At 46.8% G+C, this 23171-nt stretch overlaps 1 protein-coding gene across 2 annotated transcripts in view; it reads right to left on the reverse strand.

Moving 5' to 3' along the window:
- Positions 1 to 21920, reverse strand: part of urm1 (ubiquitin related modifier 1) — a 43835-nt gene extending 21915 nt beyond the window's left edge. For both annotated transcript variants that reach the window (XM_048558957.1, XM_048558958.2), the window contains exons 1-2: positions 21842 to 21920; positions 18960 to 19030 (exon numbers count right to left, since the gene is read on the reverse strand). In XM_048558957.1, coding sequence (XP_048414914.1) covers positions 18960 to 19030; positions 21842 to 21876 — 106 coding nt within the window. In that variant the 5' untranslated portion in view covers positions 21877 to 21920. The remainder of the gene's footprint in view (positions 1 to 18959; positions 19031 to 21841) is intronic.
- Between the last annotated feature and the right edge of the window lie 1251 nt (positions 21921 to 23171).

The raw sequence follows: 23171 nt of genomic DNA on the forward strand, positions 1-23171 counted from the left end.
AACTACAACACTTCAGGATGGTTAACTACTGACTTCACAAGGGCAATTACAGACAGGCAGTAAACATTGGCCTTGCCTGCAATGCTCATGTCGCAAGAATGGACAGGATGAACAAAGAGGCAACCCCTGGAGACACACACACACACACACACACACACACCCCATCGAGATGCTCATCTAGGGAGCTTCCTTCTTCTAAGTTGTGATATCCTTTAAAGCCTAATGTGTGCATACATAGATTCATCAAGCATTGGCAGTATCACACTCAAATGTGATGCACCAACCTCTAATCCAGACCAGAATTTTCTTACTTTCAACTGCGCCCCACCAAAATCTCCTCAGGTCTCTACCGTCAAAAAGATGCCCTTTAAAACCTACCTCTCTGACCAAACTGTTGGTCATCTTATCGAATACCTGCCTCGTGGGGCTGGGTGTCACATATTTTTGCATCGTTGCTTCCTGGGACAATCGTTACGTTAAAAGGATGATGTCAATGCAAGTTGTTGTTGTATGCTTACAACAGATGAGTAGCCACTTGGAGAACTGCCAGTACTTTTACTAGAGCAAGGAGACAACTCAGCAATCCACAGGTCAACCAGCCAGTTGGTTAATAGCAATAGCACAGCAGTGCATGTTCAACCCAGCCACTCAGTACCAGCTGAACAGAAAACAGTGGGCACCCTTGTTACAACAACAGTAACATTGAAATGTATTTGAATAGCGGTCAGCTTGCCAACTGGGTCAGTCCAAAAGCACAATCTGAATGAAATTAGGGCCACAAACAAAGAAAGACATCGGCCAAGAGATGGAATTCACAGAAACCTTTAAAGATGAATTACTGAAAGGCAAGTGTGCCAAAGGGGTTATGAAGGTGGGATGAAGTGGGACAGCAGGACACCCACATAGAACAAAAAACAGGACCATAGAGCACTTGGGCTGAATGGCCTGAATGTATACTCAAACTGTGTAACAACATGTGGATCCAGTCACAGATGTGAATAGTTCAATCACGTTAAATTCTCTGCACAACTTGCCTTTGATCATTATAAATATGCTGTCCCAGTCACTTGGAATGAACAATATTCCAGGTTGAAAGCTCCTCATGCTTTGAATAATGTTTAACCCTGTTAATTTGAGTAGTTGGCAATTAATCCATTAATATACAAGCTCCCTCACCTCTCATTCAAAAATGGACAAAGGCAGTCAGAGGGTCACACAGCAGACACAGGCCAGGGTCTAACCAGTCCATGCCGACCATAATCCCAAACTAAACTAATCGCACCTACGTGTGCTTAGCCCATAACCCTCCAAACTTTCTTATTCATGCAGGCTGATGGAGAAAGTGAAGTCACATGGGGTCCAGGGTGTGCTAGCTAGATGGATAAAAAACCGGCTAGGCAACAGGAGACAGAGAGTAGTAGCAGAAGGGAGTTTCTCAAATTGGAGACCTGTAACCAGTGGTGTTCCACAGAGATCTGTGCTGGGACCACTGTTGTTTGTGATCTATGTAAATGATCTGGAGGAAGGTGTAGGTGGTCTGATCAGCAAGTTTGCTGATGACACTAAGATTGGTGGAGTAGCAGATAGTGAAGGGGACTGTCAGAGATTACAGCAGAATATAGAAAGACTGGAGAGTTGGGCAGATAAATGGCAGATGGAGATCAATCCGGGCAAATGTGAGGTGATGCATTTTGGAAGATCGAATTCGAGGGCGAACTATACAGCAAATGGAAAAGTCCTAGGGAAAATTGATGAACAGAGAGATCTGGGTGTTCAGGTCCATTGCTCCATGAAGCTGGCAATGCAGGTCAATAGAGTGGTCGAGAAGGCATACGGCATGCTTTCCTTCATCGGACGGGGTATTGAGTACAAGAGTTGGCAGGTCATGTTACAGTTGTATAAGACTTCGGTTTGGCCACATTTAGAGTACTGTGTGCATTTCTGGTCGCCACATTTCCAAATGGATGTGGATGCTTTGGAGAGGGTGCAGAGGAGGTTCACCAGGATGCTGCCTGGTATGGAGGGCACTAGCTATGAAGAGAGGTTGAGTAGCTTAGGATTACTTTCATTAGAAAGACGGAGATTGAGGGAGGACCTGATTGAGGTCTACAAAATCATGAGAGGTATAGACAGGGTGGATAGCAAGAAGCTTTTTCCCAGAGTGGGGGACTCAATTACGAGGGGTCATGAGTTCAAAGTGAGAGGAAGAAAGTTTAAGGGAGATATGCGTGGAAAGTTCTTTACGCAGAGGGTGGTGGGTGCCTGGAACGCGTTGCCAGTGGAGGTGGTAGACGCAGACACGTTAGTGCCTTTTAAGATATATCTGGACAGGTACATTGATGGGCAGGGAGCAAATGGACACAGACCCTTAGAAAATAGACGACAGGTTAGACAGAGGATCTCGATCAGCGCAAGCTTGGAGGGCTGAAGGGCCTGTTCCTGTGCTGTAATTTTCTCTGTTCTTTTGTAATTATCTAAATATCTTTTGGATGTTGTAATTGTACCCATATCCACCACTTCCTCTAGTAGTTCATTTCACACATGAACACTCTGTATAAAAAAATTGCCCCTCGTCTTTTTTAACTCTTTCTCCTCTTACCTTGAAAATACGCCCCCAATCCAGAAATCCCCCCACCCTAAGGTAAAGACACCTGCTGCTCACTTTATCTAATGCCCTCATGATTGCATAAACCTCTATAAAGGTCACCCCTCAAACTCCTCTGCTCCAGTGAAAAATCTCCCAGCCTATCCAGGCTCTCCGTATAACTCAAACCCTCCGGTCCTGGCAACGCCCTGGTAAATCCCTTCTGAACCCTGTCCAGCTTAAAAATATCTTTCATATAGAAGAGCGATGAGAAGCGAACGCAGTATTTGAAAAGTGGTTTCACCAATATCCTGTACAGCCGTAACATAATGTCTCCACTCGTGTACTTAGTGCTCTCCCTGACGCACACACGCATGCCAAATGCCTTCTTTACCACCCTGTCCACCTATGAAGCCACTTTCAAGGAACTTATGAACCTGCACTCCTAGGTCTCTCCGCGCGACATCACTCCCTGGGACCCTTCCATTAACTGTGTAAGTCCTGCCCTGATCTGTCTTACTAAAATGCATCACCTCACAACAGTAATCACGATCTACTGAGTGTTTTAAATGGGGAAATCTTTCAGGGAATACAATCTTCACAAAGGATTTGGGTGAGAGGAGGGGTTGCAACACAAGCAAAGTACACCATGCCATGTAGAAGCAGAAGCAGGCCATTCAGCTGAACAACGCTGCTGTGCCATTTAATGAGATCACAGCTGATCCGATCATCCTCAACTCCATTTTCCTGCCTTTCCCTATAGCCCTTGATTACCTTCCTGATTAAAAACACGCCTATCTCAGCCTTTAAAACATGTAATGGCCCAGCCTTGACAGCCCGCTGTGGTAAAGAATTCCACAATTCACTACCCCCGAGAGAAGAATTTCCTCCTTGTCTCGGTCATAAGTATGGGACCCCTTATTCTGAGATGATACCCTCTGATCCTTGATTGTCCAACAAGAGGAAACAACCATTCCCCATCTGCAATGACCCTGAGAATCTGTGTTTCTAGGTCTCCTCTCAGTCCTCTAAATTCCAAGTGAGTACACACCCAATACACTCAACCTCTACTCATAAAAAACTCCCTCCATTTCTGGAATCAACCAAGTGAACCTTCTCTGGACCCCCTCTAATGCCAATATATCTTTCCTTAGATAAGGGGCCGAAAACAGTTCACTACATTCCAACTTTACTCTGCCTAGTGCCTTGAAGTTTTAGTTATTTTAAATCAACCAATTACAGACATGTGATGATATGGGCAGACATGAGCAGCTAGGACTTGAACCCAGACCTACTGGCCCACAGGCAGAGACACTGCCACTGCAACACTAGACCCTCACATATATTTTCAGCAAAACCTTCTTTTTTATATATTCCATTGGCCTGCTATATTACGTGCTGAACTTGGATGACAGCTTTTTGTGTTTAGTGCACAACAAGCCCCAGATCTCCAATGTTTGTGTCACAGGTAGACAGGGTGGCTAAGGCATTTAGCACGCTTGCCTTCATTGCTCAGACCTTTGAGTATAGGAATCGGGACGTCATGTTGAGGTTTTACAGGCTGTTAGTCGTACTGCGTCCAGTTCTAGTCTCCCTCTTATAGGAAGGCTATTATGAAACTGGAGAAAACCGAGAAAAACAAATTCACCAGGACATTGCTGGGAATGGAAGCTTTGAGCTGTAAGGAGAAGCTGGAAAGCCTGGGAGTTTTTTTCATCTGGAGTGTAGGAGATTGAAGGGTGAGCCTAATGAGGTTTATAAAATCACAGGGGGTACAGATTAGGTGAACGGCAAAGGTCTGTGCCCCAGGCTGGGGGATTTTAAGACTAGGAGGCATATTTTTAAACCAAGAGGATAAAAGGTTTAAAAAGGATCTAAGGGGCAATGTGGATATAGTTAGGAATTTTAAAAGACACTGGATAAGTACATGATTAAGAAATGTTTGGATGGATATGGGCCAAGTGCAGGCAGGTGGGACTAGTTTAGTTTGGGATTATGGTCGGCATGGACTGGATGGACCGAAGGGTCTGTCTCTGTGTTGCATGACTCCACATGAAAAGAAAATGAAAGAACTGCTATGCTGGAAATCAGAAACCAAAACAGGATCAGAAATTACTGGACAAACTCGGCAGGTCTGGCAGCATCTGTGGAGAGAAAGCAGAGTTAACAAGGATGAAACTTGAGTTGGAATCCATGTGGGGTGAATCTGAGCCAGTCATTAAGGAATGTGATGCGTCCGTGGAAATGAGTTTTGGCAATTTTTGGAAGGGTCACTGGTCCAGAAACATTAATGCTGATTTCTCTCCACGTTCGCTGCTAGATTTGCTGAGTTTCTGCAGCAATTTCTGTTTTTGGTTTTGCCCCAAATCCCCCGATTTTGTAACTTTCTGCAGTCTTTTCCCAGTTATATAATATTCGGCTCCTCTACTTTTCCTGCCAACTTCAAACTTTCCAACATCTGCCAGGTTTTCAGGCGCTCAACTTGTCTATACCCTTCTGTATGGTTTTTTTTGGTGTGATCCTCACTGCTTGCCTTCCCACCATTTTTGTATCATCGACAAACTTTGTGCTAGTACATTCGTGTCAGTCAACCAAGTCATTAATATATGTCGTAAATAATTGTGACCCCAGTACCAATCCTAACAGCACTCCATCAGTTACAAGTTAACATGCTCAAACGCTGCCCTTGTACTAACTCTCCATCTTCAATTAGTGGAAAACTAACATGACAGAAACAGCAACCTCCCAGCGATACTGCACGAACTGCTTCATTTCTACACAACTGTATATTTGACAGACATTGCAAAGTAAAAGAAAAACTGTTTAATGTGGTTGATGCACCTTTAAGAGAATGCAGCTATTGTCAGTCACTGAATGTAACATGGCTAGAGGCTGGTGATGATGGTGACTGTCACACCCACAGCATGTTGGCAAATAAACTGGCTTGTACAGCAAATGCCCCCAGATGGTATTCTCCCAGTGAACACAATGGCAGTGCACACGAGCCTGTACGCCTGGCACACGAGCCCTCAAGTAGCCTTTGTTTTCATGTAAATGTGAGATAATGGCTCCCCTTTGTCCCTTGTTCACCCGCTCTCAAATATAAAATTCAAACTAACCTCAACAGAAGAGCCAGCGCTCTGTTTCCATGCAGCCAATGAAAACTCAACTTTAGGCACAAGTTGACAGACAAGAAAAATAAGATGGTGATGACTGCACAATAGAATAAACAAACTGAGCATGTGATCTCCTCATAGGACAAAAAAATGCTCAGTTTATTTCAAATCTATTTCAGAGGGAGCTACTCTATCACAAAGCTAAATTTTGCTGCTCTTCTGAATAATAAATTTACCATTGTTTTCTCTCCCTTCCGGTTTTAGCCCATCATTTATTCCTAAGATCCTGTACCTAGGGTCCTTTATATCAAAGATGGTGCCATTAGTGGCTACTTTGTAAACTTTCCGCTGCGCTGGTGCGTGTACGTGTGACAATAAACCTAATCCTGATTCTTCTGGGGTGCTGCTTTCCTCGTCTGAAGGTACTGTCCCTCGGATGTCAAGAATCCTTCATTTCTTCAATCAGGACAATCTGGCTCATATTTCAGGAATTCCTTATCCACACTAGGTCTGGGCAAGGATCTGTGAAGCAATGGAACACATGGAACTGACTCAATGGACAAGGTGACTTGTAAAAATTGAAAGAACCACGGATGCTGTAAATCAGAAACCAGAACAGAAATAGCTCGAAAGGCTCAGCAGGTCTGGCAGCATCCGCAAGAAAAATCAGAGTTAACGGGTGATTTGTAAACTCCGGTTAATTCTGATCTCTCGATTCTCTGTGCCCCGATTCACTCACTCCTTCTCAATTCCGCTGGCTCCCAGCATTAGCTATACCGCTTTCAATGGAATTCGAGCTTATTTTATCTTCAGGTCCCTACACAGAAAGGGCTGCCTTCACTGACTGAGGAGTCAGGACCAAAAAGACACATGACAAGGGGCTGATCATTTAGGGATTAGGTCGAGGAGAGATTTCTTCACACACTGGGCTCAGAATCACTGGAATTCTCCACCCAGGAGGCTGTGAATGCTCGAGTATATTTAAGGCACAGATAAATGGATTTAAAGAGCTAATGGGAAATGAGGAGTTGGATGGAAGGTGATCTTTCCCTGCTCCTACGTGCACCCTAACAAATCAAACCTTCAACTTCCTTGCCACCTACACGTTCGTACTTGCCTCCCTCTTGCCAAGTATCCCCAAAACATTCATGAGAGCTACTGAAATGGCTATTCTTAATGAAGGACCACTTATCTCGTGGTGTTATGATTGAGAACAATTGGCACTAAGTGACACAGATGAAATAGGTACATTGAAACATCACGCAGACACACAGGGCTCGAGAGAAATACCAGGGCATCGACGCCCGCTTTCTGTAACTCCTCATGTAAATGGGCACTATGCTTTCTGTCTCCAGGATAAGCTTTTGCAGGGACAGTGTTACCAGCAAGCAGCAACTTTCAGTTCTCTCTGTTTTCAATACGAAGCAAGAAATTATCCTCAGCCAGAGTCCCACGAGGACTTTACTTACCCTGGACAGGTTCAATGAGTTCTCGGGTGCTGGGTTGGGGAAAAACAGAGCTAAACAAAATAGGAAAGGGAGAGAATGGCACACATTAGGTTGCTGTTTAATCACTGTTTTCCTTAAGGTGCACACATTGCCACTACAGCTTCAGAGCCTGTCCGCTCAGGCAATCCAGCGTTTCACAAGAATACACACAGTTTCTGCCGAGGTGAAGCTCTGTTTTTTTGGGACTGGACTCAACGGTCATAAAATAAAACATGGCATTAGTCAATTTTAAATGGGTTTTTAGACTGAGAGTCACAGCCCAGCTCCCTGTCATCTCTTTCAAAAGTACGATTGATGAGCCCAGGTCAGAGGTTATAGACACACTGGCTCCCATGTCAAAGCAGTGCCAATGGGTCGGTGGACTTTGTGCGTTGCAGACAATTGCTTTTGCATATTTACACATATTTATATAAAATTTTAAACAGCGCATCGCAGAAACTGAGTGCGACAAGACAACTGCGAGGACAGAATTATATATGCTGCATGCACAGTTTTTCATTGGAGTGTGATATACAGCTTCCATTGGACAAGTTTCCATGACAGGTTAAAGACAAAGAAATTATTCAGATAAGGGAAAGCCTGGCTCGTTTTTACTTGGAGTCTCAGACTATCACAAACAGTTTGCTGACCGAAAATTGATTTAATCTTAATCTGCGAACTCCTGAAGTAACCTGGAACCCAGTTTACGCTTCGCATTAAATGAAACGTGGAAGGTTAGTAATTAAACATCAGAGATCCCAAATCACCCCTGGTCGGCGTATATTACATACACGTACCTAACATAGAATGCTTTGCTTCACGCCGGGGGGCGGGGGGGGGGGTGCGCTATGCCCCGGGCACCACTACACTCTCTCAGCAGGTGTTTCTCTTTTTGCTCCTTGCAATTTTCTCCGCTCATTCTGCATTGTCGGCGTCCAGACCTTCCACAGATAACGGAGCAGGCCAGTCTCAAGAAGGTTAAAGCCATGAGCCCCAGAGCAACAGCATCAAAATTACAGATCACTCGATCCAATCCATCTGCATTTCCCATATCCCAAACAGTAACCACAGATAAATGAAAGTTATTTTATTGGCTGTAAAGCATTTGGGAACGGTCCCCAAGTCACAAAAGGCACTGCACAAATGCAACTCCTTTAATTTTGTGTGAGCAAGAGAAAAGCAGGTGTTAACTCATGGAGTGTCATCGATGACCCAAAAATATAACAGCGGCTGTTCAGCATGATCCTGCAAGCTGCTGTTACAACAGTGCATGAGCTGCACACTTGCCACTAGCGAATGAGGCCTGGGACTCAACAATCTGGGAGTAAGCCAGTCACACTCATGAAGGGCAGCCACCGAGATGAATATGTTTTAAGAATGAACTACCTGCTCATCCATCTCATTGTTGCTTGCGGTGTGAGCAAGTTGGCTATCCCTTAAGTTCAGAGGGTAGAATCTGCAACTGCTCTTGGAGAGAAGGTAACGTGGAGACCTGTTCGAGGTTTTCAAAACCACAAGGGGGCTCATGGACGTGGCAGATGAGGAGAAATTGTTCTCTAATGAAAACAAGAATGAGGGGGCACAGACTCAAAAGAATTTGCAAAAGCAGCAAAACAAGAGAAGAAGTAAAAATCTTTTAACACAACGAGCTGTTTGGGTCCAGAATACACCACCTGGAAATGAGGTGGAAGCAGGTTTGATTGAGGCACTCAAAAGAGCTCTGCTTCTTTTTAAATAATGCGCTAGGGAATAGCAAAACAAGGCAAGAAATTATTGCACTCATTTCGGGAGTGGGTGCAGAGATAGGGTGCAGGATGCCATTCGGTGCACTGACACAACTGAGATTTTCTTACACCCCCTTTACAATAGTGACCACACTTCAAACCAAACAGCAGCTGGCGGCTGAAGGGCTTCAAACACCCTTGAGAGGGTGCGAAAGGTGCTGTATAGATGCACGTTGTTGCCACCTTTGACAGGAACCCGGCTTTACGAAAGTAGCCAGCCTCAGCAAACCCGACATTTATTCTCACATTTCACAAACTGAATGCAAGAAAGCCAGCAGCACAGCACTTAACCCAACATAAAACCAGCCCCCAAACAGCCTCCGTCCTCACCCCCCACCAGCCCACCCCCCACTAAAGTCTAAGCTGCGGGATCTGTGGCTACATTTACAAATGAATAGCGTGTAACAAAGCGCCAGTTTATGTGAAGAATGAGGCAGAAGATGGATTTTCACAGATGTTGCACAGAGTCACCGTTCATTGTTTAATTAGGCAGAAACTTGCCTTTTTAAAATGTGATTTGCACAGAGGTGCAGGCCGTTTAAACTTTGTTCAGAGTTCAGCAAACAGGACTCTTCAAACTAACACAGAATGGCTAGCTGGTAATGAGCAGCGTGTGAACTGAATATTAAACACAAACAGCATCTCCCACACCTCACTGAGACATGACTGGATCGTTTTATTTTAAAGGGACAGGATTTTCTTTTAAACAAAGTAAACGCTCTGGGATAATATAACACCAAGGTAACTGCGTTGAAGGGCAGAAGATTAACGTTTTTTAAAAAAAGTCTTTATTATGATGGAACCAGGAAGGAGGGACTTTGTTTACCCAGAGAGGCTGGGGTTATTGTCTGTTTGAGTAGAGAAAGGACAGGAGAAATTTGATGGCAAAAACATGTCTGGTTTTGGATTAAGAAGAGCTTGAAAGGATTTACAAAACAGAAATAGGAATAGGCCAATCAGCTTCTTGAACCTGTTCTGCTATTTAAGATCTTCAGTTTAACAACCTCCCTGCCTATTCTTAAAATCCCTTGATTTTCTCAGCAGGGAAGAATGCATCCTTGTATTTATTTAGCATTTTTTGGAATGACGGATGTTTCAAAGTGCTTTAAAGACAGTTGCGCAGTCACTGTAGTAATGTCAGAAACAGGGCAGCCAGCTGGCGCACGGCAAGCGTGCCCTGACAGTACTGTGCTGAGACCAGACAGCCTACACTGTTTGTAAACAGCATGTGGGGGTTGGATAGGGAGCAAGGCTCACTGTGCAACTCTTCCAAAGATAGGTGCAAACATGATGGGCTGAACGTCCTCCCTGCGTTGGATGGTTCTGACATTACTGTCCTCATAAACAGCATGTTCTCCAGTTTACAGCGAGCAGTCCCATGGAAGTGCCAGTAAATGCAATGAGAGCAGCCCATCAGCATTTTGCAGTCAACACACTTCAGTGAAGGAGGAAAACGCTCTCCAAACTAAAATTCTACACGTTTAAAACCAGATGCTGCCAAACTGACACAGACGAGCTTTACGATCAAGCAGCTAAAACTCAGTCACAAAAACAGAAATTGCCAGGAAAGCTCAGCAGGTCTGGGGTCATCTGTGGAGAGAAATCAGAGCAAACGTTTTGGGTCCAGTGACCCTTCCTCAGAACTCTGCATGCGCTGTTCCTTAGGTTAAAGCTCAGTGACTGGAGCGCCCTGAATGGACAGTCAGATTGACCATGCTGTGCACAAAGCTTGTGCAACTCCCTTCCTCAGAAACCAGCAACTGACCTGATGCAGACAGAGCCAGCAGCAACCTGATGAACACTCAAAGCGGAAGGTTTGCAAGGCTCCAGAGAAAGTGCAGGCTGGTGGAACTATCAGGGCAGCTCTTTCAAAGGGACTAGCACAGGAATGATAGGTCAAACAGCCTCTTCCCTCTGCTGTCTCATTTTATAATAAACACTCACTGCAGGTCAACTTCTGCAGGCAGAATTACTTACACATAAAGGAAAAACCACAGGCACCAATTGCTGCCAAATGGGACTAGATTAATTTAGAATATCTGGTCAGGATGGAAGAGTTGGACCAAAGGGGCTATTTCTGTGCTGAATAACTCTGTGATTCAAAGCGAACAGACCAGAGAAACAGGCATCCTTCTATCCACCCATCAGTCTCGGTTTAGAATCGGCCTTTTCCAAACCTTTCTTGCAGAGACCACCTGGAGAGTGGTCCTGTAAGGAGCAGAGAAAGTTAACCACAATCCCACTGTCACAACTAAATATCGCAATTGTGTTTCAGACTTCTGGTCTGTCTGCAGGCAATTCCATCGACAGAAGGGGACAAAAATAGCCAGTACAATTTGCAAAAGAAATCGTACACTTTGAAGTCAAGATCGATCAATATTTGAAACTAATTTACCAAACAGCTGGGCAGCCATGGCCATTTCACGCTGGCAGTTGCTGCAAACTACAGGGAATCCTGCAATCACTGTCAAATTTATTTCGTGGATTCCAGGTCCCACCCATCATTTCCTTCTTTGGACACAAGGCTCTCCTATTTCCGGGTGCTCATTCCCCACATCACCGAGCCACACAATTAATGACCCTGCGTTTGTATTATCAAGCAATGAGCTTTTACACTTTACAGGACAGGTGGAAGTGTTGGGTCATCGACCACTGCCCATCATTCGCTGCTCAGCGTAGACTTGTGTTTTTTTGAATTTCATTGACCTTGAGAGGGTGGTGATGAGCTGCCTTCTTGAATCGCTGCAGGTAGTCCTGCAATGCCCATCCGGAGGGAATTCTACAATGGTGAGTGGCTTGGAGAGGAATTTGTAGCTGGTGATGTTGCCATATATCTGCTGTCACCTTATATCTGCCGTCTTTGTCCTTCTAGATGGAAGTGGGCCTCTGTTTGGAAGCTGCTGCTGAAGGATGTTAGGTAAATTTCTGCAGTGCATCTTTTAGTTGGTCCACACTGCTGTGACCGAGTGTCAGTGGAGGTTTGCAGATGTTACGCGAATCGAGCAGGCAGCTCTGTCCTGGATGGTGTCAACCTTCTCGAGTGTTGTTGGGGCTGCACCCATCCAGGCAAGTGGGGAGTATCTCATCACACTCCTGACTTGTGCCTTTAGATAGTAGACAGGCTTTGGGGAGTCAGGAGTTGAGTTACTCACCACAGTATTCCCAGCTTCTGACCTGCTCTTATAGCCGCAGTGTTAGTGTGGACTGTTCAGATCAGTTTCTGGTCAACGGTAACCCCCAGGATGTTGGCAGAGAGGGGCTCAACAATGTTAAAGCCATTGAATGACAAGAGGTGATGGATATATTGTGTCTTGGTGGAAATGGTCATTCTGTGACACACATGTTACTCTTGCTAAGATAACAAGGTGTGGAGCTGGATGAACACAGCAGGCCAAGCAGCATCAGAGGAGCAGGAAAGCTGACGTTTCAGGTCTGGACCCTTCTTCAGAAAACTCATTATTGTGCTGATCTTTTTGGCTCCAAAGTGCAACACAGAGGCTAAGAGGACAACGTGGGACCAGCAACCACAAGGCTGTGTGACAATAACTGGTAACTGATGTAATAAATAGAGGGAAATAGGACAGTGCAAGAAAATGGCATTGAGGTAGCAAACCAGCCATGATCTAGTTGAGTGGCAGAGTCGACCAAAGGGGCCAAATGGCCTACCTCCACTCCTACTTCCTATGTTCCTACAGTACTTTCATCTAGATGACGTGTTCTAAATACATAGTTTACAGGTCTGTGTTTTGCCACCTGCCAAAGGCACATGCATGTATGGAATGAGTTCAGCTGCACGTTGATGAGAAGTCACTGGTTATTGTACAGGACCCCCGCCAGCCAATTTGCCCACTGCAAGCTCCCAATAAGATGATGACCAGATCGAACACTTTCCAGTGATGTTATCTGGCAAAGACACAAGGAGGTCCCTCCACTCCTCTAGGAATAAACTGCAGTATCATCTGCATCCCACCCAAGAGGGCAGCAATATGTGGGTTCCACGTCTCTTCTGAAAGATGGCACCTCCCATATGACAAAACAGATTAATCAAGCTTTGAAGGAATACTTTATGAGCTACTGAGAAATATTTTGTAGATGTACATACAGAGACATAATTAATTGCCTTGATATTGTGGCTGTCTTTCAACCTATAGACTTGATTCAATCAAGTTTGCCTCAAAGTGCCATTTTCAGTTCAAGGACTTGAAATAAGCTGATTAAAGGTGCCACTTTGCAAATGCCAATCAAAACAAGGAAGCATAAAAATGAATAAATATCACCGAGAGTTACACCACTTCTCAAATCTCTGTATCTGTCCCGTCCCAATACTTTCAAAACTCTCCTAACTCTTTCACAAAAGATTTGTCCTTTAGCATCTCCTCCTCTGGTTTGGTGTTAATGTTCCTGTGAAGCATTTTGTGTAGCTGCACAATGCTGAAGCGCTACGCTGCATGACAAGTCTAAACTTGCTGTAAACACAGTGTTTCTTACGCACAATGCAAACCTCTAAAGTAAAAGGAAAGGCACCAAAATCCCAGAGAATCACAGGGGCTTCCCTCTCATGAGAGAGAAACAACCGGTGCCAGTTTAACCTGAGGGTCACTGTGCCTCAGACAAGAGTGGCGTTGAGATGGTGGGACCTTCTTGGTAGCTTCAGCTAGTGCAGGAATCAAAACCTGTGCTGTTGGCATCACTCTGCGTTGCAAACCAGCCAAATGACCTAACTGACCCTGATATAAAACTCTGCTACTGGCTGTTTAAAAATCTTTTGAGAATTTCTTTCCCAAGATGTTTCGCGAAGCATTTAATTTCTACAAAGTTGGTCAAAGCATGGTCCCTCATTACTGGGTGACAGTCTCACGGATTGAAACCTTACCTGGTTTCAAGCTCCAGCAGTTAGAAACATAGAATACCCTCCAGTGCAGAAAGAGGCCATTTGGCCCATCGATTCCCCACAGATCCACCCCAGGGGATGGCAAATCAATCTTAATTGTATTCTTGTAGTTATCCAACTTCCCCTGTAGGATACTTCCTCCACTCTGAGCAAAGAAATTTCTCCTGAATTGGAGCTTTCAGTAACAGTGCTACAGGTCATAGAATTCCTACAGCATGGAAGCAGGCCATTCGGCCCATTGACTCCACATGAACTCTCCGAAAAGCAAGCCACCCAGATTCACACACCTCCCCAACCCTATCCCCATAACCCTGCATTCTCTCATGGTGAAGTCACCCAGCCGACACAGCCCCGCACACTATAGGACAATTTAGCCTGGCCAATCTGTTCTAACCTGCACATCTTTGGAACGTGCGAGGAAACCAGAACACCAGGAGGAAAGCCACACACAGACATGGGGAGGACATGCAAACTCCACACAGACAGTCGCCTGAGGCTTGAACCCAAGTTCCTGGCGCTGTGAGGCAGCAGTGCTAATGACTGAGCCAGTGTATGAAGCAGCACGACCAGGCCGGACTGCCACCAGCAGAAGTCAACTACCTTCAGACCAGGGTGGCAAAGAGGGGCTGCCACCCACTTTCTGGCCAAGAGCGGTGAGCTCAGAGGCAACTCATGGGCCACACCAGATGACCGTGACCAAACCATGGAAGGAAAACATTGAGCCAGCTGCTCAGAGTGGCCATGACAGTTTCCATTCATTTGGGAGCCTGTGCCTCCCAACTCACCAGACAGCGATGTTTCAATCGAACAATCTGAAATTCCTGGCTGTAGAAAGCCACGATGAAGCACAGAGCCTATTTTCTTTTTGTTTCCAGAGGCAATATCTTCAGCAGGACAAGGGTCAGGCTTCAGGATGCATTGTTGCAGGAATGTCTCAGTTGCCTAGCATGGCCTTCGGCCACCGCACCTGCTCGGACCCTGTGCATCAGTTATGGAATACAAACTGGGAATGGAAAAAAAAACTGCATGTGCCTCTCACTGCAATCCTTATAGGGAAGGTGGAAGAGACAGATGCTGAGACAGCAAAGAAATATGGTTCGGGGTTGGACAGAACCTGGAGAAAATGGCTCACAGCATCAGTGCTGTCCCTCAGAAACAAGGTGAGGACCGACTGAGTAACTGGAAAAACACAAGACGCTCGCTCCTAAGCACCTCCAAATCAAGACAAAAAGCAGCGCCTCCTATTGCACCCAGTCACAAACACACTCACAGTGCAACACACTCACAAACCTTACAGTGTTAAGTTACGAAAGCATATACCCGAACAGGCAAAACACAAAGGATTGCAAACATCGAATTCATACTCCAGCACAAACACAACACAGCACATGACAAAGATCAAGGCCTGTACTTCAACAAACAGACATAAACAAAAGCACCAACAAGATCAAAGCAGAACGTAACCTGCGAAAGAACAGTCAAAGATTAATTCGGAGTGGAAGAGAGCTGCACTTCCACACACTTGTGCAATGCAGGGTGGTGCACTTATGTTCGATGAAAGTCAAACTTGAATCGCTGAAAGGTACCAGAGCACACAGGCCGACTGCTGTGAAATTTTAACCTATGTTGGAAGAAATTGTTTCGTGGACACATGACCCAGGGGTTGGGAGCTCAAATCCCACCACAGCGAGCTCCAAAGCTGAACTGGATGATGTTGATAATATGTGAGAAAGCACCAGGAAAAATGACCCTGAAAGCTGCTGGGTCACAAGTCGACACTGGAAAGTGCATGTTTGAACATCGAACTTTTAACGAGCTTGAGCTCAGCAGTGATGCCCTGCGACTGAAAATACCGCTAACACACAGAAATATGGTCAGTACAATGTGGTGCTGGAGCGTGGGTAATGACCCAAGGAACTGCATCACAGGAAAAACTCGGAGGAGGCAGTGAAAAGAAAGACTGCCCACACAACACTTCACAGCCAATGAAGTGCACCTGAAGTGCAGTCATTGTTGTAACGTAGGGTAGGTTCAGGTAGATCATTTGTGCACAGCACAAACAGCAACGAGGTAAACATCTAGATTTCCAGTTTTACTGACGCTGGCTGAAGGGTAAATGCTGGCTGGGGCACCAGAATATCCTAGGTGGGGTGGGGTGGGGGGCGGTGGAGGTAGGGTGGGGGAGGATGGTGTGGGGATTGTGTTGGGGGGGGGGGCAAAGGGCTGGGGTGGGGAGGGTGGGGATGGTGGCGGTGGGGGCATGGTGGCTGCGGGGTGGGAGGGGTTGGTGGGGGGGATGGTAACAGCGAGGGGGAGGTGGGGGAGATGGTGGCTGTGGGGGGCAGTGGGGGGGGGATGGAAGCGGCGGGGTGAGGGGGGATGGTGGTAGTGGGGGGCGATGGGGACGGTGGCGGGTGTTGAGGGGAGGGAGTGTAGCCGTGGTTTAACGCCTCATCCAGATGAGGGTTCTTTCCCACGCCATCCCAGTTCAGGACTAAGAGCACCACTCGTTAAGCCACAACTGATGCCATGAAAACTGGTAGCGGTTGGCACTGAAGAAACAGAAACTGAGGATGCGCCACCGGTACAATCCTGGTCGCACTGCTCCGACTTTGTTTCCTCATTAACGGGACATGGGTGCCCCTGGCAAGGCCAGTACCTATGGCCCATCTCTGCTCCCTGGCGCTTGCTTGGCCACGTCAGTTAGAAGCCAACCACAATGCTGCGGGTCTGGAGTCACATGTAGGCCCAGCCAGGGAAGGATGGCAGATTTTCTCCCGGAGAGTAAATTAGTGAACCAGACGGGTTTTTACTTTGATTGATGATGGTTTGTTAGTCACCATTACTGAGAATAACTAAATTATACCGACTTCCACAGCTGCTCTGGTGAAATTTGAATCCTTGTCCTCAGAAGGTTGGGCCTCTGGTTTTATTAATCTGCTAACCTTACCACTATACCACATTCCCCCCGGATGCTCACTGGTATTCTTGTGATAAGGTTATTGGGCGGCAAAGAACCAAGTACAGTGCAGATCAAGAACAGTCCCTTTGATCACCAACACTGCACCGACATGCAATGCCTTTCTAAACTAAAGACCTTTCACTGTTCATATCCCTCTATTCCCTGCCTATTAATCTGTCAAGATGCTTCTGAAACGTTGCTATTATTTCTGTCTCCACCATATCCTCTGGCAGCACATTCCAGGCACTTACCACCTTCTGTGTAAAAAAACTTGGTTCTCACGTCTCCCTTATGTTTAACCCTAATTATGTCCCCGAGTAATTGACATTTCTACCCTGGGAAAAAAGGCTCCAACTATCCATTCTATCCACGCCTCTGAAGTTTGTAAATCTCACCCTTCATCCTCCAATATTCAACTTTGTCCAATCCCTTCCCATAACTCATACCCTCCAAACCACGCAACACGTTTCTGTACTCTCTCCAAAGCTCTCATCCTTCGGTAGTGGGCGACTAGAGCTGTACACACTTTTCCAAATGCAGCCAAACTAAAGATCTATGCAGGCAATTTTTATACACTGTGCCCTGACAAGCATGAAGGTATTGCTGTGACTCAATGTTTGTTTCGAACACAAAAATATCCTGCCCTATTTTTACAAAGGTTTTTATTTAAAGAAACTGATGATACAGGAAACTCTCAAATGAGCTTCAAACACTAATTCCAGATCTGATGCTTAATCACTGATTGATCCTGGCTTATTTTTAGCAAAGTGTTAACAGCATAGGGGCAACAATTGTACTGTCCCCTACAAATTCAAAGAGAATACAGACCAAGAAATGAGTTTAATTGGTGATAAACTTATCAGTGGCACTTAGGGCGAAGCAACTAAATTTCACAAGACCAGGGCAAATGGGTTCATTACAGCACAAGAGATAGAAACTAGAGTCAGGAGCTCAATCCGCTGAGCATGCTCTGCCATTCAACTGGATTATGATCAATCTTCTTTCTTGCAAATATCCTGGGATCACACCAATAACATGTTCGTTTTGGTGAGATACGACATGACTTTGCAGGTTGGTGCATTTCAGTTTTTACACTGGATAGCATTTCATAAAGTCCAATGAGCAATTTTTGCGATAAAAACAATATTTGTATTTTTCAATCACTGCACACAAGTGGCTCATAATACAAGGTTTGCATTCAAACTATTCAGACCCACAGATAGGGTGGATGCTTTTTCTTTTCCAGAGAACTTGACCCCATTGAGGACAATGCAGCCCACTTGATTAGCATCTGAACCACCAGGTTCAGGTCACTCCCTCCAGCAGCAAAACACAGCAGCAGCACCGCACACCATCTACAAAATACACAGCAAGGCCTGTTCAACAGCACCCTCCGAACCTGCAAACTCAAGCCCCTAGAAGGACAAGGGCAGCAGATGCAAGGGAATACCACCACCCTCAAGTTCCCTTCCAAGCCACTCACCACCCTTATCTGGAAACATACAGCCATTCCCTCAGTGTCACTGGATCTAAATCCTGAAACTCTATTCTTAACGGTACTTAGAGTGTCCTCAAATACAAAGGACTGCAGCGCTTCAAGAAGGCAGCTCATCACTACCGTCTCCAGAGCAATCTGTGGACGATAAATGCCCAGCCAGTCAGCAACACCCACATCCCATGAACAAGTTACAGAAAATCTCTCGAACAACTTTAAGGGTCGAGGAGTGGGTGCTCTTCCTTATCTTGGCAGAGATCATGTCACGTTTGTTTAATCAAATAACAGACCTTTTAAAAACCCTGGAACACCTGATATCCTGGGCTGGTTTTGATTGCCAGAGGGAAATTTTCCAGAGTTTGTTTCCCCTTGCTTGAACTGGATTTTTAATCTCTCCCAGATTGTGACTGCAAGAGGGCAGGGATATCCAGTCACAGGGGAGAGTTATCATGTGTACATGTAAGACTTGATAGACCGGCAGATCATTTACTTATGCCTGGTTCCCAGTAGCTCCCTCTTTCCCTCCAATAAACACGCAACAGGGGTAATTCTCTATTTGTGATGAGTTGCCAGTAAGGATTTTCATACGTTAAATTCTCTTTCACAAACCAGGAAGCCAAACAAAAAGTCCAATACTCACATGGTGTTGACTGGCTGGGCAATGTGACATGTTGCTCCTTCACTCCATTGAAGAGCAGCTCAGCACCACCTCTACAACAGATTCATTACAAAAAGAAAAGTTAGAAACGACTTAACTGTTTGCAAAATGAATGCAAAGGACAGCGTACTTTCCTTGTGCAACTGAAGGTGAGGAACTGTCAGGGCTAGGAGATAGCAGATATCTACTCTTCCAACTGCCAACACCAAACAATACCAAGTTGGGAAGAGGATCATTCAATGAAGTATCAAGCACTCTCCACTCTAAGCAAACCATACACAAACCACAGCCTCAGGGGATCCAAGCTGCACCAGTGTTGCTTATTTTCATGCCGGTAGAAAAAAAAAGGACACTTTCACAGGAACAGGGAGAGCCAACTCGGTCCCCCAAGCTCTCTAAGCTACTGGTCGAACTCTTGCCAAATTGTTGACGGTTCCCACGTCTCATCAAAACTACACAGTAGTCATTGCTTATACAAACAAGCTTACACAACAAGGTGGTCTGGCTGAATGGTCTGAGACAGCTGGGTCATATTTGGAGGGCTCTTGTGGTGCAGTGGTAGTGTCCCTATGTCTGGACCAGACAGTCCAGGTTCAAGTCCTACCTGTCCCAGAAGTGTGCCAAATCATGTCTGAGCAGGGTGATTAAAAAACATTATAACCAGCATGACAAAGTGTGGAGCTGGATGAACACAGCAGGCCAAGCAGCATCTTAGGAACACAAAAGCTGACGTTTTGGGCCTAGACCCTTCATCAGAGAGGGGGATGGGGAGAGGGAACTGGAATAAATAGGGAGCGAGGGGGAGGCGGACCGAAGATGGAGAGAAAAGAAGATAGGTGGAGAGAGATATTTGGAACTGCAGATGCTGGAGATTCCCACCTATCTTCTTTTCTCTCCATCTTCGGTCCGCCTCCCCCTCTCTCCCTATTTACTCCAGAACCCTCTCCCCATCCCCCTCTCTGATGAAGGGACTAGGCCCGAAACATCAGCTTTTGTGCTCCTGAGTTGCTGCTTGGCCTGCTGTGTTCATCCAGCTTCACACTTTGTTATCTCGGATTCTCCAGCATCTGCAGTTCCCCTTATCTGTGATCACAATTATAACCAGCACCTCATTCTCCACTTGAGAACCCTGCAGCCTTCTGGACTCAATATCAAGTTCAACAACTTTGGGGCTGAGCTTCTCCCATGTCCTTACCCCAACTGCCACATATCAGGTCTTGGTATCACATGGTCTTCTATTACACACTGTTAGCCACTAACAGTCCTCAATTACAAGTATTCACTCTCCAAACCTGATTATTATCTACCCCTTGTTTGTCCAACTATTTTTCTCTTTCTTTGGGCTTTATCTTCACCTATCGTTTACTGTTTCTCCCTTCCCTATCTTCTGCATAAAAGTCAAACTTTTCCAAGCTACTGTCAGTTCTGACGAAGGCTCGCTGGACCCGAAATGTTGATTTCTCTCCACTGGTGCAGCCAGGCCTGCTGAGCTTTTCCAGCAATTTCTGTTTTTGTTTCTGAGTTCCAGCATCTGCAGTACTTTCAGTTTTGCTTCGATATAACCAATGGGCAGCTAGTGGCACAATTCAAACAGATTCGGTATCCTGATAGCATGTCAGTCAATAAAACCGATCAATCCCATTAGAAACAGTGGGGAATCCTGAGTAAGAGTCAGTTTTGGTTCAGTCGGGATACTTCACTGTCGAAGAGATTGGCTGCACTCTGCCTAAGGTCACACATGAAGAATCAACACTATCTGCTACCTTCCAAGGAACTGTGACATCTTCAGAGGTACCATTAAGGAAGGAAACATGAAAATGACAAATAAAACTGCGGATGCTGGAACAACCAAACAAGAGACTTGCTGGCGAAACTCAGTAAGTCTGGCTGCGTCTGTGGAGAGAGAGAGGGAGCTAATATTTCAAGTCCAGAGCCAGCTCCTCCAGAAGAAAGCTCTGAAGAAGTCCCATCAGGTAGGAAATTTTAACTGTTTGAGTTTCTCCAGCAGTCTCCCTCCCTCCCTCTTTTTCCTTCTCTCCTCCCCTCTCCCCCCTCCCTTTCTCCTTCCCTCTCCCTCTCTCCCTTTCGCTTGCTCTCTCTCCTTTTCCTTCCCTCTCCCCGCTCCCTTTCACTCTCTCTCCATCCCTTTTTCCTTCTCTCTCCCTCCCTCTTTTTCCTTCTCTCTCCCCCTCTCCCTTTCGTTCTCTCTCCATCCCTCTTTTACCTTCTATCTCACTCCCCCCTCTCTTTTTCTTTTTCCCTCTCTCTTTAGCTTTCTCTCCCTCCCCCTCTCTCTCTCTTTCCTTCTGTCCCTCTCCCTCTTGCTTTCTCTCTTTTTCCTTCTCTCCCTCCCCTCTCTCTTTTGCTTTCTCTCTCTCCCTCTGTCTTTTTCCTTCTCTCCCTCTCCCTTTTTCCTTCTCTCCCTCTCCCTGTCTCATTCCTTCTCTCCCTCCCTCCCTCCCTCTCTGTTGTTTGAACAAGAAAATAATGACAGTGCGTCCGGAAAAAAACCTCAAGGTGTTGCTGGAGCGGGAGATGTGGATGATCAGACGGAAGGGGAGGGTCGCAGCAGTTTCTGGGAGACGGTCCGCTCGGGGAAACTCTCCACAATAAATGCACAGGGACCTGTCCCCGTCCCCGTCCCCGCCCCATCGCCGAGTTAACACCAGGCCCCGGGGGGGGGGCGCGGGAATAGACAACGTCAAACCAAAACATCATCCCGACCGCAACAAAAACACCGGGAGGCAGCAAACCGTCACACCCCAGAGAAGGGCCTATGTCCCGGGCAACACACCACTAACCCGCCCCCCCCGCCCGCGGTAACACCCGAGCAGGCCGCCGCAAGTCCCCGGTAAAGGCCGCACCGAAACTCCAGGTGGAGGCCGACGGGCGCCGCCATGTTGTCGAAGGTGAACACGGAAACAGTTGCTGTGCAACCCCGGAAATGACTCGTCAATGCCGTCACAATCACATTCCATCTCCCCCCATTACCGTCCGAGAGAGAGGGGGATAGTGATAGAGGGGGAGGGAGAGAGAGAGAGGGCGATAGTGATAGAGGGGGAGGGAGGGCGATAGTGATAGAGGGCGATAGTGATAGAGGGGGAGGGAGAGAGAGGGAGGGGGATAGTGATAGAGGGGGAGGGTGAGAGAGGGAGGGGGATAGTGATAGAGGGGGAGGGAGAGAGAGGGAGGGGGATAGTGATAGAGGGGGAGGGAGAGAGAGGGAGGGGGATAGTGATAGAGGGGGAGGGAGAGAGAGAGAGGGCGATAGTGATAGAGGGGGAGGGAGGGCGATAGTGATAGAGGGGGAGGGAGGGCGATAGTGATAGAGGGCGATAGTGATAGAGGGGGAGGGAGAGAGAGGGAGGGGGATAGTGATAGAGGGGGAGGGTGAGAGAGGGAGGGGGATAGTGATAGAGGGGGAGGGAGAGAGAGGGAGGGGGATAGTGATAGAGGGGGAGGGAGAGAGAGAGGGGGGGATAGTGATAGAGGGGGAGGGAGAGAGAGAGAGAGAGAGAGGGATAGTGATAGAGGGGGAGGGAGAGAGAGAGAGGGGGATAGTGATAGAGGGGGAGGGAGAGAGAGAGAGAGGGCGATAGTGATAGAGGGGGAGGGAGAGAGAGAGAGGGCGATAGTGATAGAGGGGGAGGGAGGGCGATAGTGATAGAGGGGGAGGGAGGGCGATAGTGATAGAGGGGGAGGGAGGGCGATAGTGATAGAGGGGGAGGGAGGGCGATAGTGATAGAGGGGGAGGGGGAGGGAGAGAGAGAGAGGGGGATAGTGATAGAGGGGGAGGGAGAGAGAGGGAGGGGGATAGTGATAGAGGGGGAGGGAGAGAGAGGGAGGGGGATAGTGATAGAGGGGGAGGGTGAGAGAGGGAGGGGGATAGTGATAGAGGGGGAGGGAGAGAGAGGGAGGGGGATAGTGATAGAGGGGGAGGGAGAGAGAGGGAGGGGGATAGTGATAGAGGGGGAGGGTGAGAGAGGGAGGGGGATAGTGATAGAGGGGGAGGGAGAGAGAGGGAGGGGGATAGTGATAGTGGGGTAGGGGGGAGAGAGGGGGGATAGTGATAGAGGGGGAGGGGGGAGAGAGGGGGGAGAGTGATAGAGGGGGAGGGGGGAGAGAGGGGAGAGTGATAGAGGGGGAGAGAGGGAGGGGGATAGTGATAGAGGGGGGAGGGAGGGGGATAGTGAT

The sequence above is a fragment of the Stegostoma tigrinum genome, chromosome 29, assembly GCF_030684315.1.
Source record: "Stegostoma tigrinum isolate sSteTig4 chromosome 29, sSteTig4.hap1, whole genome shotgun sequence".
Classification (NCBI taxonomy): Eukaryota; Metazoa; Chordata; class Chondrichthyes; order Orectolobiformes; family Stegostomatidae; genus Stegostoma; species Stegostoma tigrinum.